Below are 20104 nucleotides of genomic sequence, written 5' to 3'. Positions count from 1 at the left end.
AGTGCTAAAGTGCTTTTGTATTTAATGCACATTGCTCTATTGATTTAGCATTAGAGTTCAGCAGCTTTATGGAGTCTGGAAAAAAACAACAGTTTAATTAACTACATTTAATTAGCTACATTGATTGAATTAGCTATGGCACTTAGGTGACTAAAAGTTTAAGCATGTACCGTATAGATGGTATTTCCAAGTGTAAAACGTAATGTGAAGAATTAATTGCTATGTTCTTCTTTTTGTCCGTTACTATGACATGTAGGTGTCACTGTGTCTCTGGATAGATAAAACGTCTCTGTCTGTCTTTCTCAGTATCCAGGGCGAGCTTATCACAACTGGGGCCGCCCACTGCCTCCCCATCCACAGGCCTTGTGGGCCCGTCGCTCCAGCTGGAACAGCCTGGGAGGATGCCGCCCCTGCTCCTCCTCTTCTCCCTCCACCAGTCCAGCCCTTACCCCCACCTCTGCGAGGCCCTTCTATGGCTACGGCCTGGGAGGCCTTGGCGGAGTGGTCGGAGGAAGCCTTCGTATACGGGGTCCCCGTGCTTCCTCATCCCCGCGCCGTCACCTGCCCCACATCCACACGGATGAGGAGGAGTCTCTCCTCTCTCCTCCTGCTGTCGCTCCACAATCTCTTCACCTTCCCCATCCTATGCTGCCAGGTCACTTTGTACCCAGGAGGGACCGCAGAGCTCTATCGCTAGAACTGCCCCATCTGCTGCAGGTCCCAGGACCCCCGCACCGTCCACTGCCACCACACCACCCGCTGCCCCCCATGACGCTCCATGCTCACCAAAGGAAGAAGAGCTTCTCTGGGGGGATGGTAATCAGCGGTGGAGGTGGTGGCGGTGGGCTCGACAGTCTTGGTGGATTAGGAGTGGTGCACCAAGACTGTAATGGGAAGACTCCCTTGTCTCAGCTCCTCCAGCCTCCTCCCAGACACCCGACTGAGCCGGCTGGAGGGCCGAACCCCCAGAGCCAGCTGATGGCCGACGTCTTCCCGGCGGTTAACACACGCAGCAAGGATAGGGAGGACCTGGATGATGACATTGACTATGTAAGTGTGTGTGGGAGGAAGGGAATTAGATGGTAATAGAATTAGGAAAAGCCTGGTGAGTAAGTGAAGTGAGCTTATGCAATCATACGACTATCCTATAACACACAGTCCAATTCCACAGATGCAGATAAGACGGCGTATCAGAACAAAGCAACACAATCTAGCCTTGTGATTTTCAATAACCAAACCATTTGCTCTTTTGTTAAAGTACAAGATTTTACACATGCAATAATCTCCTGCTCTCTTGTGTAGGATTTTCAAGTGCTTTGTATAAAGCCTGCACTCTCTATCACCTGGGCCTCATGGGAGACCCATTGTTTTCATTGTAAACAAGTCTGTGTACGAGAGAAACAAGGTTAATTAGAAAGGACTATTTAGACAGCGGGGGAGAGAGCTATACAGATGGTAATGTTGGAAGATGCTCCGAGCTGTTGCTATAGAAGTGTTTCACTTTCGTAAATAATTTAAATTGGGAGCCTTGCAATCCTGTGTCTTTATGTATTCACTGCATGATTACATTGTGCACGCTGCACGGGCTCTGCTTGTGTGTGCCATCGTTAGAGCCGCAATGATTAGACGATTAATGGATTAGTCAACAGAGAGCAAATTAGTTGCCAACTATTTTGCTAATCAGTCACAAGTTTCATTTTTCAAGCAACATTCTCAAACATTAACTGGTTCAGCTTCTTAAATGTAAGAATTTGCCGCTTCCCTTTGTCATGTGTGATCGTAAATAAGGAGTCTTTGGGTTTTGGACTGTTGGTTGAACAAAAGAAGCGATTTCAAGACACCGCTTTGGGAAATTGTGATGAGAATCTCTTTGTGTTATTTGTTGCAGAGCTTGTGCTTCCGCATCCAGAAAATGTTAGAAGTGTACAGACCCGACTGGTGTGAGAGCAGAGAGGACTGGTCTGTCTTCCTGTTCTCCCCGCAGAACAAGTGAGTCACCTTTACCTCTTTTTAATCAAGTCGGTCGTATCCAGTGCGTTTAGCGATGGAGCGATCGCATCAAAAAGTGTGTTTTGACTCAAAATGTGGGCTTTTTTGTCATCAAAAGAGTCATAAACATTATCGGCTGGCCACGGGACGTATCTCATCGAAACAATACCAAGGACGGGTGGGCAGATTCTGTTCCCGACCTCATCAATAGCAAGGACGGGTTGCCGAGCTTCCTCAGAGAAGGACTACATTAGAGTATTGATTGCCACCTTCCAAATAACAAAAGGATATTTTCTCCCCTCCTGTTAGAGAGCCAGAAACAGGCCTCAGGGGGTAAATGTAATACCATGGGCAATTCATTAAATTCTGCATTAACTTGTAGTGATGTTGTGTTACACTCTGCAGAGGAAGGGTTTGAATAGACTGAGTTCTTTTTAATAAAAGGCAGCTAAATGTCTCCGTGCTTGTTCCAAAATACTTTAGAATAAACCAGCCTCTCCTATTCAATCTGCTCCTTTTCATCCGTTCCAATAAACACCACAGCAAAGATATTTAATTGCTTTTTGGCAGTACACAGTGTCACATGCTAAGTTTTTTTGAAATGCATATTCAGTATTTATACGTCCCATCTCTTCCTCTCTCACTCGCACTCCTCTCCTTTCTCTCCTGTCTCTCTATTCTGTTCTCCCTGCAGAGCACTGTACTCTGGAGTCTTGTGCTTCTGAGAGTGTTGTTAATGTAATTTGTTTTGAATTAGGAGTGATGTAAACAAGAGCTGAATGAGGCTGTTTACCCACCAAGATGTGAGAGAGCTCCCGTGCACTGTCAAGGAACTTGGCCCCCATTCAGATTGGATGGAAGGGGTTTATAAATTGTGTTTGGACAGTGTCGCCCTTACCCCCGTGTGTTTATCATCCCCAGTCTCTTTTTGGCTTAAAGAGACAGTTCAGCCCAACATCAAAGACGCATATTTTTACTCTCACCCGTAGTGCTATTTATCCATCTACTGATCGTTTTGGTTGCCGAGTTTTGGAGATATTGTCCATAGAAATGTCTACCGTCTCATGAATATAATGGAACTCGATGGCAATCAGCTTCTGCTCAAAGTGCCCAAAAAAAATATGTTCGAAAAACTCAACAGTAATGTGTCTTTCACGGCCTGTTTTCTCAGGATAATCCACCGGCCTTGTTGTGAGCAGTTTCATGTCGGAACTATTTTCCTTCTGCTTGTGACAGTAATGGTGTCTTTCTTGGCAGCGCTGTAATGTTAGCTAGCTTAAGTAGCTCATTAGCTAGCCTATCTTATAAGTAAATGAGCGCATCCTACAGCGCTTTGATGCAGACAGAAAATAGTTCCTACACGAAGCTGCTCACAACAGGGCCTGTGGATTATCTTGAGTAACAGGGTCATGATTTCTGGAAAGAGACATTGCTGATGAGTTTATCAAATGTATTCTTTTGGTGAGCACCACGAGCTGATTGCTATCTACTTTCATTATATTCAAGAGAAGCGGACATCCCCACAGGTGATATCGCTAAAACTCAACTTCTCACATCAAGATTGTCTAAATGGATAAATAGAACTCCCGGTAAAATAAAATAAATAGCATTTTTAATTTGGGGGTGAACTGTACCTTTAATAACACCTGGAATGCCAATTTAAATTTCTCTGTTTCTTCTTCTTCTTCAACCTCTCTCCTCCTACTCCAGGTTTAGACAGATGTGCCAGTCCATCATAGCCCATAAGCTGTTTGACTACGTGGTGTTGGCCTTTATCTTCTCCAACTGTATCACGGTCGCTCTGGAGAGGCCCAAGATACTACAGGGCAGCTTGGTAAGTCAATCTGAAATGTATCTCTACACGTGTGTGTTGAAGCTTCTTCTCCTCTGTGCAGCTTTTGTGTGATAGCTTTTTGAGATGAATCAATTTTTTTCTCTTAAAAGGTGCAATAAGTATGGTTCTCTACCTCTGATTGCGCCATCTTCTCCTTCTGCCTGTCAACGCCTCTCTCCCTTGTCTTGTTTGTCCGTGCAGGAAAGAGTCTTCCTCACGATCTCTAACTACATTTTTACGGCCATCTTTGTGGGCGAGATGACACTCAAGGTAACATTTTACAACCCGTCTCTCTATTACTCCCGAGTGTGTAGAGTGTGCAGGCGTTACACAGAGGTGTCTTTCGTGTCCGTCTCCTCCCCGTGTCTCCCTGTTTGTCTCTGTCACAGAATTGACTTCGCCTCAGTGCTCCCACAGCCCGTTCCCCCCTGCCCTTCCTTCTTGGCAATTCCCACGTTCCTTTGGAGAACAGAGCAATTAAGCAAAGTCATTAATTAGTGGCTAGTCTTCTCTTATGGATGCAGTCCATCTCCAGCACTCCCCCACACTCTCCCCTTCCTCCTGTCCTCGCTGATGTTGAAGGTTTCTTTTTTAAGTCTTTAAGTGTTTCCACTTCCTTAGGATCCCTCTGTTCTCATCAGTCTGGTTGCTCAGACTTCGTCTTTCCCCATCCTTCCCTTCTTTCCTCCCTCCCTCCCTCCCTTTCGCCACTGTTTCTGTATTCTCTGCAAAAGGCTCTGGCACAAGTGGGCCATCAATTATGCACTCCCGCGATCAATTATTAACCAATCACCGCCCGTCAAGGAGCCGCAGACTTGTCAGCCCCCTGGCCGAGCCGTACATGTCTCCCCCAGTGTTTCTGTCTGTCTGAACCTCGTGTAGTCCTGTAATGTGTGTTGATGTGTGTTTGTGTAGCATTAATCTCTCCATAAGACTCCACCGCTGTGTTTAGTGCTGTCTACAAGATGTAGCCACATAAAAAGCACAGCACAGCAGGGTGGAGGAGTTGGTCAGCATGTCAAAGAAGTTTTTCGAGGGTTGTTTTTGTGAGGCAGCTCCGGGCGCAACTCTCTGAAAAAGTAGTTCTCATGATTGTATTGTAGTCGTCTGATTAAGTCCCGCTATTTCCCACACAAGTATTAGATTGTGAAGTCAACAGCTAGTTGAAAGTTTCAGACATTCAGTTTACATTTTGGCATTTAGACCCTAAGATGTTTGCCAAGCGCCCATCTTTCAACCATCTTGATGTGTTTGCACGCTCACCCCCACAGTCCCTCTGAAGCTTTACCGGATACTTGGCAAACATCTTCAAATGTCAGTTGCAGATTTTTTTTTTTTTTTGCCCAGGCAGACGTGATGCTCCCGCCACTGCTCGGCATTACACCAAATCCAGCTGTGTGCATATGTATTGCGATTCCTGAGCAACATCAAAGCCTCAGTGTTGAAGCCAGAGACGAGTCAAGTACTATCACGTGTCGAATGGCTGCACATGAAACTTTTTACAAGCAAATATAAAGGCAGTGGGACATTGTTACTGCACCTGTGGATATTGCAGTAAACACACTGTTACCTGTGTGCTCTTTATAGTGATGCATGGTGTGTCAGTGTGTGTTTGTGTCATTTTTAACCGCAGGTATCAATTACTGTTCTCTTAAAACACTGTGTGTGTGTGTGAGTGTGTGTGGCAAATAAAGTCTTTTGGCAGGTGTGCATGTACGTACGTGTGTCATCAGCCTGTTTTCCTACAGCTGCTGATGACTTTTCTTATCTGTATCTCACCGCTCATCCTCTTGCTTTTAGTTTCACCTTGTTTTTTTCACCTTTATATCTTTTTTTATGCAGATGTCTTGTAATTCTACTTAAGATGCTACGTCGCAAGTGCAGTCCGTGTTGTGTTGCTACATGCAGCTTAACCTCCTTTTTTCCTCTCATGTTCAGGTGGTTTCCATGGGTCTGTACGTGGGTGAACAGGCTTATCTGCGGAGCAGCTGGAACATTCTGGACGGCTTCCTGGTTTTCGTGTCTTTGATTGACATTGTCGTGTCCATGGCGGGTGGGGCCAAGATCCTGGGCGTGCTTCGGGTACTCAGGCTGCTCAGAACATTGCGTCCTCTCAGGTATGGGACAAAGTCCTGCGATTTAAAAAAATAAATAAATAAAAAATAAATAAATATATGTCAAAAATATACAGACAGTTTTAAGGAAGACAGACAGTATTATACAAAACATACTTATAAGCTTCCTGTCTTAACTGCCTTGTTTTATTTGTTTGTCTTATTTTCTTTTTACTGCTCTCCTCTCTTCAGGGTGATTAGCAGAGCTCCGGGTCTGAAGCTAGTGGTGGAGACCCTCATCACTTCCCTCAAACCCATCGGCAACATTGTCCTCATCTGTTGTGCATTCTTCATCATCTTTGGCATTCTTGGGGTGCAGGTAGGTGTGATACACACTGCATGCATGCATTTTTAAATCAACTATATTATTTACACAGAAATTGTTGTAAATAACACAATCTGTTTGCGTGTGCAATGGTTTCCTGCCAATTATGTTTTTTTTATGTAATTCTCTCCCTCATTTTCAATTTTAATAGCTTTGAAGCACACTTGCATTTCGTTCTTACGTAAACCCTCACTGTCTTCCTATGTCTTTCATCATTGCACAACTTTTTCATCTGCTGGGATCTTTGACCGCCTCATTATTTCACTCAAAAGCAGTCTTTCATCCCATCGGGCGGGGCATACGAAGGCTTATTTGTCTGTTTTCTATAAGTAGTCAGAAAGCATCAAAAGCTTGGCTTATTGTTCTTCTACTGACAGCTGTTTAAAGGCAAGTTCTTCTACTGCTTCGGCCCCGACGTCAAAAACATCACCAACAAGTCCGACTGTCTGCAAGCCAACTACAAGTGGGTCCACCATAAGTACAACTTTGACAACCTTGGACAGGTTAGTGTCACATGTGTTACATCTGCACGTTTGGTGTTCATCTTGTTTGGTATGACAATATGTTACGGAACGTGATGTTTTTTTCTTCATAGAATAAGCATAATAAACAGTTTTCCTTTCTGTTGTTTGCCCGCTATTTTCCAGGCTCTGATGTCCCTGTTTGTGCTCGCCTCCAAGGATGGCTGGGTCAACATTATGTATCACGGTCTTGATGCTGTGGGTGTGGACCAACAGGTACATCAACTGCATAACAACAATGTTACATAAGAAAAAACTTTAGGTAAGATCTTATCTGGTTAAATCTTTTTTTTTCTCCTCTCATCATCCTCTTCAACCCCAGCCGGTGACCAACAACAACCCATGGATGCTGCTGTACTTCATCTCCTTCCTCCTCATCGTTAGCTTCTTCGTCCTCAACATGTTCGTCGGCGTGGTGGTGGAGAATTTTCACAAGTGCCGACAGCACCAAGAGGTGGAGGAGGCCAAAAGGCGGGAGGAGAAGCGTCAGCGGCGCATGGAAAAGAAGAGGAGAAGTAAGAGAGAGGGATGACAGGAGAGGGATAGCAAAGGAGTGTGGAATAGGGAAAGTCCGTAAAGAAGTAGAAAAATGGAGGCGCGTGAACGTTTGAAACGTTAAATAAAAATAAAGTGATACAAAGGAGCGGTATAATAAGATAGAAGAGGCAGGAAGAGATTTATGGAGTAACAATGGGTACGATCAGATAAAAATGATTACAAACAGTTTAAAAGCAACAAGCTATAATGATACAAAACACAGAGTGCTTGAAAAGGGGACTTGAATCGCTCACTCATCCCCTATTGTTACCTAGATACATGAATCACTTTTTATTAGCAATGTGAGTTCTGATCAATACTGATGAAAATGTGTGCTGTAGAAAGAAAGATGCTAATAGAGACAGACAGACAGACAGACAGACAGACAGACAATTAATGAACACACAAACAACAAGTGTCATAGTTGCTTATGTGCTCTGCAATTTCACATTTTTTCCTGTTGATAGTGATTCCAGCTTGATCAAAGCTTTGAATTTTTGCATTTCAAAGCGCTCAGTGTGGAGCAGGCCTTCTCTGGAAGAAAAAAGATGATCTGCTGCACAATAATTTGGACTAGTCATAAATATAATTTCTTTTTTAATGGCCTGAAAGTTTGAATGATCACTGTATATAATGAAATCAATGGAAGTTGTTTTTTTTTTAATATCTCTGCAGAGAACATTTTGGGCCCCATGTCCACGTAGTGTTTATTTCTGGCAAAAAAGAGTTGGGTGCTGGACAGCGCTGGGATGAAGCTTACAACGTCTACATTGATAAAAGCACAGCACTCTCCAGCAACAGTCAGTGGTCTGATCTGCTCAGAATTAGCTTTTCTGTCTCTGTTATGTTCTTTTCTCTGATATATAAAGTTCTGGATAGACAGACACGGCCAGGACAAGCTTTTACATCCATTTTGTCGGTTACCAGGGTGATGGGTGACAATCCCACCACATCTGAGATAGGATAAGTGAAAGTGGAACATCGTCCTCCCAACAAACATTATGTCGATTTTAGCTAGAAGAGGACATGATGCCTATAACAATGAACTACACAACTGCACATAACTAATAACATAAGTCTTGTGCTGCTAGAATTGCACGAATAAAACGTTATCCGGACACGGGGTCTCGTTCTTTTTTTTAACTAACAACGATCTCTGTTTGAAGATATGTTTTAAAGCTCCACTGATGTATTTTCTATCAACAGAAGCCCAGAAGCTGCCCTACTATTCCAACTATGGCAAAGTGCGCCTGATGATCCACACACTGTGCACAAACCACTACCTGGACCTCATCATCACCTTCATCATCTGCATCAACGTCATCACCATGTCCTTAGAGCACTACAATCAACCTCATGTAAGAACGTTTACCTGTGTGTGCAAACGCGCATTTGGGGGTTGTGTAGCAGTGTAGGAACTAATGCTGGGGAGTGCAGGGGGCACAGGTCCCGTTGTGTGTTTGTGTCTGTGGATGTGTGTTAGATGATAAAGGGGAGACGGACCTTGCAGAGTATTAATATCTGTCAAATCCGACCGCAACCCTTACATAAAGCCTTCCATTCCCCAAAGAGCGGCATCTTAAAAAGATACAGTGTGTGAAACCACTGACTGGTCCACCACCATGAAACTGTAGCATGTGTTGTGAGTAACTGCAGTCGGCACAAAGGACCTGTGATTGCACCGCTGATTTGACGTGGGCTGCTGTCAGAGTGGTGTTAGCCGTACAGTACACGTATCTGTCCATTCATGTGTGATGAATGGAGGTTCTGATAGCATTTTTTTGTGAAGGAGAGAAGTGATTATCCTTGAGATAAGATGCCCGTTTGACCTTTTTAAAATGGAGCAAGCTTTCTCAAACTGACCGGGCATCAGATAAATATCACAGGTCTTGGCTGTATTCGTCAGCTGTTGCTTCTGACATTTGGCAGCCTCCCACTCGTTAGAAGCCACAGCTCTATTTATGAAAGGAGACAACAGCCGGGGAAAATAATCTCCAGTCTCTGCAGCAGCGTGGAGCTGGGCTGGATGTTAAAACAGGCTTGTCTCTGGGATATTTTAATACTCTGCAAATACAATTTCGCTTAAGAATTTGTTTTTGTTTGGGGACATCGTGTGTGTGTGTGTGTGTGTGTGTGTGTGTCTGCGGGCGTGTGTGTGTGTGTGTGTGTGTCTGCGCACGTGTGAGTGTGTGTGTGTGTGCTGCTATGAATGGAAGATGCTCTGTTTTTGCTTCTGGCATGCTTGATTTTACTCTACCAACAATGGGAACACTTCCAAATGTACCTGTTTTCCCTGCTGATACTGCTGATACTCCACTCTACCCCATTGCACATGCAAATGCACACACGCACGCACGCACGCACACACACACACACACACACACATATACACACATGCCCCTATTTTTTTACTCTCTCTCCCCAGTCTTTGGATCTCGCCCTGAAGTACTGCAACTATTTCTTCACCTCCACTTTTGTGCTGGAATCAGTACTCAAACTCATCGCCTTCGGCTTTCGCCGCTTCTTCAAAGAGAGGTACAGTGTGTGTTGGCAGCGTGGTCGTGTATGAGAGCGTTTCCCCTTCTGCCTCCCATGGAAGTGTGTCTGTGTGTTTATTTGTAGCGCTATACTAATGCAGCTTGACAGCTTGGTGTCAGTGCAGAACTCATCCATCCGCTGTGGGATTTGTTAATCTGTTGTCCAGAGGCAGACTGTACTGTACCTGTGTGGCGATTGTCATCAGCTTTTCTTTTCTGAAAACACAGGCGCCCTTTGGATTACTGCAAAAAGAGCTTTACATTTCAAAATAGTTACCCTATGTTTTTGTCTACTCAGCTCAGTCACTTATCTTATATTTGATGTGAAAATTAAGCATTAAAAAGACTATCGGGGGTTCCAGGCACATGCTATAATCTTCTGAAATAACATATAATATAAATAGTGCCATAATAAACAGTTATTTAGCTCAAAGTGTAATGGCTGCACAAATCCGCCTTTTGCTTTGATCATTATAAATGGAATAGGGGATAACAGCTTTAACGACATAGAGGATTATGTAATATGTTGAAATATGTGTTATTAAGTTGGCTAGCTTATTGTGGTGCAAATACAGATTTCCTGACAATGATCAGTTCTGTGAAACGTCCTCATTATCACAGTAAGACGTAAGAATTTACAGTTTCCTTTAAAGTGATTAGCCTTCTTCCCCTTATTTCATTTCCTATGAAGTTAATTCAAAGTGTAAGTACAAACTATAATTCCTTTTCAATTAACCCGTTAATGTGCACAGTGGAACGTATACTTCCTTCCTTTATAGCACTTAAAGCACCAGCTGAGCTAAGCACACATCCACTGAAATGTTCAGTCAAATAATGTTGTTCTTAACATCCTTTAACAAGTTGTTTCCATTTTTCCCGTCATTTTCCAAGTGATTTTTTATTTTTGTGTTTTTAAACTAGTATGTCAAATCAGAAATTTAGATTTTGTCATGTGTAGTCACATGTTTCTACCTCTAACAGAAACAAATCTGTGGATATCATAATATATATGATTTTATTCATAAAGCTTGACAGTTCTTTCATAAGTCGAGTTTTTCTTTGTGGTCATGTATTGATCTCATACAATATCAGGCAGATTGAATATAGAAAGTGTTAACCTGCAGTATCATTCTACTAACTAAAATGAACCGTCTATTAGCTCTCTGCTTGTTACACTCCTGTGCTTTCCATTTCTCCAACTCACTGTATTCACCTTTGTTTGACCTCCGTGAGAAACACACCTCAGTACTCCCACATTCATTCACTCAGAGCTCAGACTAATTGATTCGTCACTCACCCAAATGTGCACAGTGACGAGACTGATGTCTTATTCTTTTCAGGGCTGTGTGGTGACTAATTAAAGGCAGAAACAGATTCGGGAGCTTATATTACACTGATGGTACTTTAATGTCATTGACCTATTTTGGTTAGCCAGGAGAGAAAGAGGATAAGGAGAAGCGGTTAAGAGAAATGAGGTGGCTGAGGAAGAATCTGATAATATATAGGAGGGGAAGCTGGACTGATCAAAGAAAAAAAAAGGAGGAGGGCAAATGAGTGATGAAATGAGAAAGAGATGGGCGGATATTGAGAGAATTTATCACACGCTTACCAGCTGGCACTTTGTCTCTTTTTATGTAGTGTCAGCAACAGCCGTGAGCAGTCATTGTGCATAGTGTGATTTATAGTCTGGGGTCAGCTTTAGAACTGGGTCAATGGAGTAGGTGGTAACGCACAAACACACTGCCACAAGTGTCACCATGCACTGGTAAGTCTGCAGGTGTGTGTGTGTGTGTTTGTGTGTGTGTACTGTAGATGTGTAGATGTTTAAAGGTCTGGGGCAGTCAAGGAGATATGAAAGTCCACATTAAATGTGCCTTTGGAGGAGTAACAGGTGCATCTTTATCAGGTGAGTTAGTTTGTTCCTTTGACTCTGATGTGTTAAAGTGATTTTAAGGAACATTATTATGCAAATATGAACAAAGGGAGCTGCCATCTTCAGCCTTGAAGGGGTACTTTTGTTTTTTAGAAGTGAGGCTGTATAAGGTAATTATTTCCAGATATGGGGCTTTTCCCTATGTGTGCTGGCTCGGCTTGACTCATTTCGGTGGTCAATTGTAAATTCTCTTCCTCCCCACAGTATCATTGAAGAATAGCCTCTGAAAAAGCTCAGCTAATTAGGTTAAACACACGTTTCATTTCCATAATTCTTCACAGTCAAAGTCCTCCCCCCCCCAATTAAGTTATTTAAAAGCTTTTATTATGAAGCAGCAAAATCAGGAAAATGAAGACGTCTGAAAGTACAAACTCAAACGCAGGAGAGAAACTCAACTTGAGATTCACACAAGCTAACAGATCGAGGCAGCAGTTGACTAGCAACTCCCTCATTCTGCAAAGTAAAATTACTGTTATTATGGCTTCAGTGTCCCATTAGACAGAGCTGTTTTACAGGCAAGGTAACATGGTGAAAACATTCTAAATATAGTGTGGGCCGTCTTTTTAGGTGGTTAAGTTCATCTCTTACTGTAGCTTCCTTACCAGTGCTCCTGTCTGTTTCTCCAAACTGGGAGCATGCAGGCTGCCATCTACTGTAGGACATTTACCAAGGATAAGCACCTCCTACCCCACTTCAAAAAACCCAACCATCCCTTTCAGGGTCTGTATCACTGCAACCACAGATGATAACGTGCCTGTAACAAATATGTGAAAAAGAAGTAGAGACACAGGCAGGCCCTGACAACAGAGGGAAACACAATCACGTGCAAGATGATAATGAGTCACGGGCGGCGGTTGATACACTGCTCTCATTGGCATTTAAATGAGAGAGTTTGGCAAGCATTCTGACAAATGGATTGGCAGTGGCAAATGTTTAGCACTCTGGGTGCCTCGCTTTGTGAACGCGGATCAGATGTGCACCTGATTTAGCATCCTCCATAAAAACTGCACAGCTTTAGGGCCAGCTTTGTGATTTCACAGAAGATGTTAACCCACTGACTGCCTTCCAAAAACTCAGGAGATAAATAAGGACTGCAATACCCCCTGAAGCGATTACATGAGGCGATAAAGGATACGCAAAAGCAAATAAAAGCATGTTATAGTAGTGGCATGGTTGCATCAGGTCAACGGCTTCCCTGAACTTAGATGTTGCGATGAATACGGTGGCTTCAAACTCTTTGATTCCCAACAAATTCATCTGATATGGCAACATCTGTTTCCCATCTGTGCTCAAGCAATTATATGACAAGCATTTTGCCGCACATGATGGATTTATCAAGGGCTTTTGGGGATGAAGCTCTGTAGCATCACTGGTAGAAATGTGAGGATCATAAAAGAGAGCAATGAGTTGAAAGGTAACGGATAATTAACGACGTACCTCTTTGTATAGTTAGGGTCAGAACCTTTCAGACAGCCCTGAGTGTAGGACTTCACCAAGTGAACATCTGTATGTGACATATGTATGTGTGTTTCTGTTTTCTCCGCGTGCATGTGTGTTGCAATGCCCTTGTGCACCTTCCTCCATCACATGAGTGTGTGTGTGTGTGTGCTGGTGCTAGGTGGAACCAGTTGGACTTGGCCATCGTGCTTCTGTCGGTGATGGGCATCACCCTGGAGGAGATTGAGATCAGTGCTGCCCTGCCCATCAACCCCACTATCATCAGGATCATGAGAGTACTGAGGATAGCTCGAGGTACACGCACCGCTACGCGTGTGAAATACGCACACGTGCACACTCGCTCACAAGCCTTATTTACCCCAGCCACACTTCCTGTAAATGCTTTCAGTGAAACAGAATATTGACTTGATCTTAATGGTGTGTTAAAATATAACTCTTGATCCTGTAATCAACTTTCACTGGCCAGTTAGCTGTAGCAGAGCAGCTCATTTCTAAAGGGCTGTTCTTGTGTGTGCACGCATGTGTGTGTGTGTGACTGTGTCACACAGGGTGTAAATTAAGAACTGACCTTTACACAGTTTCATGTTTCCCATTTAGTCTGTAATTGAACCTGAGGGATTTCCCCCTAAATGGCCACACTTAAATTTTCTCTCTGTCTCTCTGGCACACACACAGTGCTGAAACTGCTGAAAATGGCGACAGGAATGAGAGCCCTGCTGGATACGGTGGTCCAAGCCCTGCCTCAGGTACCACACACACACACACACACACACACACACACACACACACACACACACACACAGTGACAAAAACTGTCTCTCCTTTTTTTTCCCCTCATAGACTCACACTCCGCATTCCCACAGAGAGTTTTGCAATTCCATTCAATAGCCAGAGTGCTACTAGCCCACCCATTCTGTTCCTCTGTTGGCCTGTAGGCAACTCTAATAGATGACTCATTCATGCCACAGGCTGGAAGACTCGCACACCAACACATGTGCGCACATACACACATAGTAGCCTTGTCTTGTTTTCACTTTCAGCACCATGGAGAGCACCCAGACTCCCGCTGTGGCCACAGTGTGCTAGAAACAGTGGGAGCTTCTTGCAGCATTCTGTAGTTCATTTGGTGGTGAAATGTCCTCAGAGTCAGACAGTTTCTAGGTCGTCCCAGTGTCAGAATACCCAGAATGCATCTTTGCTCACTCTGCTTAGTGTCTGGAAGTATTGCATGTTTGCTTTGAAGCAGAGCGTCATGAATTAACGATAAAAAGGAGACGAGAGAAAAAATACAGTTTTGTTGTGTAAATTTTCATTTATATTATATTTAAATGTCAGTATGTTGTTTTTTATCCGGCCTCATGTTCATGCATTCGTCAAGACTCAGTGTTTAATAATCCAGAGCCTTTCCCTAAAGCTGTATTTGCTGTATTCTACTCACTGATGTATTTGTGAAACCATTTGTTGGAACGCTGACATCCCCATTACTTCATCTGTGAATGCAAAGAGCAATAGTTTGATGTAGCTTTAGAGTTAGTTGAGAGCAAGAAGCTGATTAGCATAGCTTAGCATCAAGACTTGTAAGAAGGGTAAACAGCTAGCGTGGCTTAGTATAAAGCATTGACTGTAGAAAATATGGACTTAGCTTTCCGGTCTGTGCAAGTGAAGCCAATGTGGAAGTGCCTTCAACCTGTATTCTTTGTGACTTCACTGGTTGCAGAAGTCAAACTGTATGTAAGTCTATGAGAAATGACTCTTCTTCTCACTTGATTTATTACCTCAGTAAACACTTATCTAATGAGTTTATGGTTGCTAGTCTTCTTCAACACAGCATGATGTTCATTTTCTGAATTATGGTCTTGGACCACAGTATCTTGGCTCCAAAAATAATAGTTCACAAACCAATGGTAGACCTCACAGTGGGGTGTAACAAATCTGCCTACTAACATCTCTTAAACCCACTTACTAACGTATCTTGCTTGTTTAATCTGAACAAATAGATGTGAATGAAACTAAGCTAACTGGCTGTGCCGCCTAGCTACACATTTACTGCAGAAGTAATAGTATCAATCGTCTCATTGGCGTGTTTCCCAAAATGTTGAACAGTTCCTCGAAAGGAAAGCAGTTGTCTAGACAGGAAGGTTTGATGCAAACACTAGCGTAGAGCCTCATTAATGGACTTGCAGCCACACAGTCATATACGCACACACACACACAGTCTGACCCAATGACCATCAACAGTAAGATGAAGCAAACAGAGGGAAACAGGTGGTGTGGTGAAAGGAGGGCAGGCAGAGGTGAGGGAGAACAGATTCCTTGTCTTTCTTTTCTATTGATCCCCCTCTCATTAACACTGAGCCCTTTGCACTATCCCAAGGGCACCAGGGGAGGTAATTAAAACTAGGGCTAATTAAACAATTCCAGGAGGTCTCTGTCTCTCTGTGTATGGGTGTGTGTGCATATTGAGGCACTGACAGAGTGAGAGTGAAAGCGATATACCTGGCGAGATATTAACCTGAGGTGATATTCTGCTATATTTCACTGTGAAAATTAAATGGCGAGCTGCCAACATTTCTTTATTACATCACATAGGATATTGAGGACAGTATTGACATTTCGACAAAGGCTTCATGATACAGCAGAACAAAGGAACAGACAAATACACAGCTATTGGTATGAGAAGGCAACGAATATGAAAAATGCCATCAGGGCACACGGGGACAGATGTCTGTTAAAATAATAATTCATGAGATGAAACGTGATGGGAAGCTGTGTATATATTTAATAGGCCTTGACAGGACATGGAGATGTAATGAAGGATCCAAACACTCAGACTAAATGGGCGAATGAGCTTAATAGCTCACTGACATGTTAGGAGAAATGTATTTTTATAGTTTGTCTTTACAACAGACAGAGTCATCTAACCCCCAAGCATCCTCCATTATCCTCCTCGCTGACTTGTGTAAAATGGCTGCAACACACCGTTTACTAACACTAATAGCCGACATCATGTTGGCACTAAAGTCAAGCCAGTTGTTTTATCGCTTCTCTGTGAATGGCTGAGAAACCTCCAGAATAGCCTGAGGCAGATGTGGACACCAGATGGGATGCCATTTGTGCTTTGGGACTGACGTCCCCTGTGAAACTGTTCGGATTCAACTTAAATAATTGATGTTGAGAATGTTGGTCTCTGTCCTCATAAGGTGAGACACTACAGATGAAGAGGATAAAAAGATTTAAATGATAGATTTCATGTTGTCACAATTGATGAACAGATCATTTGTTTTATGCCCTGAGTGCTATAATTTACATTTGCAAGATATTCTTTATAAGGTTTATATGGTTTATAAAAAAAATGTTGGTTTCTTGAATCAGTCCCCAGTAAACCCTCTACCTAAACAAATCAAAGGATCTCTGAAAAAGAGGAGATAGCCAACATCTGTCAAAATTTACCCCAGGTACCACTCAGTTGATCATCTTCATGGCCACAAGATAAGTGCCTTGCAGTGTAGCTGCAGGCTACTAGTAAGCTCGCTGTGTTGTCTTTTTTTCCCCTCAAAATGTTTGCTGGACGTGTACAAGTCGGTGCAGGTGGAGAGAAAAAAAATACTGATTTCATTTTGATCGATTTTCGAGTTACAGTCAAAAATCATGACTCCCCTAAATCGATATTACCCTGAAACTTCCCTCAGTTAACTGAGAGAAACCATCCTTATAAAAAATGTATGTGGCATGTGCTTTGACATGAGTTTTTAGTTTGGCCTGTGTTCCATCTTCTAACATAACAACAAACACCTTAATGTGTGTTTTGGATTTTTACACTCATAAAAAATGATGGAAGCAAAATAGCCCCAAGACTCAAAATTGACCTGTACATGAAAGTCCGATGTTTTCACCTGTGCTCTCTCACCTCAGATCATCACATTAACAAAAGACAACAAAATCTGTGGATATGCTTTTTTTCATCCAGTTATTTATCCGTGTCCTGGATCCCATATAGGCCCAGGCCATTAGGACGAACAGATTGTTAAGCACACAGGGCAGGATAGCACTAACTTAAGAGATGTAGTTGAGAAAAACCCCAGAACAGTCGCATTAAGAATTATTACAGAATCCAAACGAAAGGTTGGAAGGCAATTACCTCCATTACTCTCAGTCCAAAGGGACTCATCAGACTGTTCTGCGTGTAATGGAGTGTATTTGTCTACATAAAAAGTTAACTTTAATATTTCAATAATGTAGGTGCTGCTAAACACTTCTATTGTGTTACATGGATGAAGATATTTTGTATCAGGGCATTTATTCTAAAGCCTTTAGCAGCATTTAAAAGTGAATAATAGTAAACTCCTGCTGAGTTTTCAGTGGATTTCAAAGTAGAGGAGAAAACATGTAAACAAAGGTATTTATCCCTTGAGTAAAAGAGACATGGTTGCTCTGAAATCTCATTTTAGTTCAATTTAGTGTAACCTCAGTCCAATCACAATCATAACTTGGCTCCTATTTACTGAGAGCCTTCCCTCCAAACCAGGTTTTATGATTAAACATTCATTTCCACCATGACTTTTCTTTTACAGCTAGGCCTGACTATAGATAGTCCTGCCAAACCGTGCTTCAGACTGAGAACAGCCCCTTTAATAAACTTCGTCTGCACTGCAGTGTGTAATCTCTTTAGAATTGGCTCTGTCATTTTCATAGTGTTGATGCATTACTCGGAGACCAAACTCCAAAGAAAACTGCACACTTCCAGTAGCTTTCCACTGAAAAACAGGTGGAGTGAACTAAACTTCTCTTTAGACGGCATGCAGAATAGTTATAACTATTTGTTGGTGCTTTTTCTCATTCCCCGTGGAGCAGCGCAGTGTCAAAAAACAGTGAATAGCAGACTGGGTTTTGTTTCCCTGTGATGGGATTAGAGTTTGCCCTGAGTGTTTAGCGTGGAACATCATCATCACCGTTAAGTTGTGGGAACAGAAGGTTTGTTTTGTGGTGGAACCGAGCCAAATCCCAAAACCCCAAACTTAGAAATGCACAACAGCATCAGGGGTTCAGTCGTATCGAGGTCTCAGAGGAAGCTGTGCCGTGGTGCGCAGAAGTAAGCAGGATGTGGGAGCAGCATGCTAGAAACAATTTGGAGTCCTGTGTGACATTCTTAATGCACGGCCATTACAAATCGTGTTTGACTTCCTGCCAGTTCGTTTAGTGGTGTTCAGTGTTTGAATTTTCAATTCGAAAGGATGAAAAAAAGTTGATCTGGGGACGTTCTTGTCTTGTGGTTAGTTGTTTTAAAAATGACTGACTTGAATAGAAATTCAAAATAAGGTTGAATTACCCTCAAGCAAGTCTACAACTGATTTATCACAGGTCACATCATCAGCGACTTCTTGGTCCAGATTATTTAGCATAGCCAGAACATAAAACTTAGCCACTGTGTTGTTGTTATGCTGTAAAATGGTTTAAGACGTGTGCATGTTCTTCTGTCTCTGTGTGTGTGTGTATGTGTGTGTGTGTTGTCTCTGTGTGTGCTTGTGTGTTGCAGGTGGGTAACCTGGGCCTGCTCTTCATGCTGCTGTTTTTCATCTACGCCGCCTTAGGAGTAGAGCTTTTTGGAGAACTTGGTAAGTGTCCCAATCGCGACTATGTCACATAAAACCTCTTTTTTTTTGCTTAACATTTTAATTATTATTATGTTATTAAGAATATTATACTGTTGATGTTTTTTTTATTTAAACGACAAATCTGTAAAGAGAAACCATACATTCATTCAGTGATCTTTGCTACTTAAAAAATATGTTTTCTAAAGACTCAAGAACCAAGGCTGTGATCTATGATTGCAATAAGTTGCACGGCCGAGACCACATTCATAAAAAATCGTCGATACATTGATTATTTATTGTGAATAAACTGTTTGGATATTTCGGCTGGTGTAACAGGATAAATGTTTTAAAGAACAATCTGTGAAGCTTTCAGAGAGCCTTTGTGTGCCGGAGAATCTCAGAGCTAATTCAAGGATTTTGAGTTTTGAAGAGATTTTCCTTGTACAGTGGATGGATTACTCTTTGATCTCAAGGCTCAACTTACAACTTTTGAGAAACTGTGTGTTATCTCTCATGTAACACAATGTGCACCATTATATCTGTGGTAATGTGCATAAGCTCCTAATCCTTTCACCCCATACTCATACATATGTGTAAAACTAGAGATGAAAGGACTTTTCCAACTAGTGTCAGAGCATGTGGTCTACATACACATCACCCCCATACGTGTAGGTGATAAAAAATCAACATTTATCAATGTGTGTCTCAGCAAAATTGTGACTTCCAGTTTTCATGTTCTCATTTTCGTGCACATAAAAGCCGAATCACATGTGTTAACTTTAGCCTGAACATGTCCTTATTTACTCTCCATCTTTCTTTTCCTTTTTCATCAGTTCTCTCTCCTGCAGTCCGACAGCCATTAGAGAATCAACCCACTCTCCAGTATTCTGATATATAAGCACTGTCCTAAAATATCCACATTGAAGTTGGAAGATATATCTTTCTAACTGTCACATCTCCCTTGTGTGCTGCAGCTGCAGCCAGTGGCAACGTTGCTTCCTATTGGAGCTTGGCAGGAGAAAGGATTAGTGGCAAATGCAAGTGTCTCTGTCTTGAGGCCATTCCAGAGATTATCTTGGGATATAAGCTCAAAGACAAATAGAGTGTTTTGGTCACATTGCTGCTGATTTGATAACAGACTGTGTCTACACTGAGTTGGCTTGTTTGGACATTCATCCACAGGCAGCTTAGTGACAGAAATGGTGCGTGTTTCTGCAGTTTAAAGGAGTAATGACGTGTTGATCTTTTCTTCTTTTGTTATCCCC

General features: G+C 42.5%; 1 protein-coding gene across 9 annotated transcripts in view; it reads left to right on the top strand.

Moving 5' to 3' along the window:
* LOC311267304 (voltage-dependent T-type calcium channel subunit alpha-1I-like) overlaps positions 1-20104 on the top strand; it is a 170389-nt gene that overhangs the window by 121858 nt on the left and 28427 nt on the right. For all 9 annotated transcript variants that reach the window (XM_084370313.1, XM_084370312.1, XM_084370311.1 and 6 more), the window contains 14 exons: positions 307-1050; positions 1889-1989; positions 3700-3823; positions 4025-4093; positions 5762-5940; positions 6130-6256; positions 6640-6765; positions 6910-6999; positions 7106-7298; positions 8527-8678; positions 9746-9855; positions 13409-13542; positions 13924-13994; positions 18782-18860. In XM_084370313.1, coding sequence (XP_084226439.1) covers positions 307-1050; positions 1889-1989; positions 3700-3823; positions 4025-4093; positions 5762-5940; positions 6130-6256; positions 6640-6765; positions 6910-6999; positions 7106-7298; positions 8527-8678; positions 9746-9855; positions 13409-13542; positions 13924-13994; positions 18782-18860 — 2299 coding nt within the window. The remainder of the gene's footprint in view (positions 1-306; positions 1051-1888; positions 1990-3699; positions 3824-4024; positions 4094-5761; positions 5941-6129; positions 6257-6639; positions 6766-6909; positions 7000-7105; positions 7299-8526; positions 8679-9745; positions 9856-13408; positions 13543-13923; positions 13995-18781; positions 18861-20104) is intronic.

This window comes from Pagrus pagrus (genome assembly GCF_965226575.1).
Source record: "Pagrus pagrus genome assembly, chromosome: 13".
Lineage (NCBI taxonomy): Eukaryota > Metazoa > Chordata > Actinopteri > Spariformes > Sparidae > Pagrus > Pagrus pagrus.
This window is presented reverse-complemented; position numbering and strand designations above follow the sequence as displayed.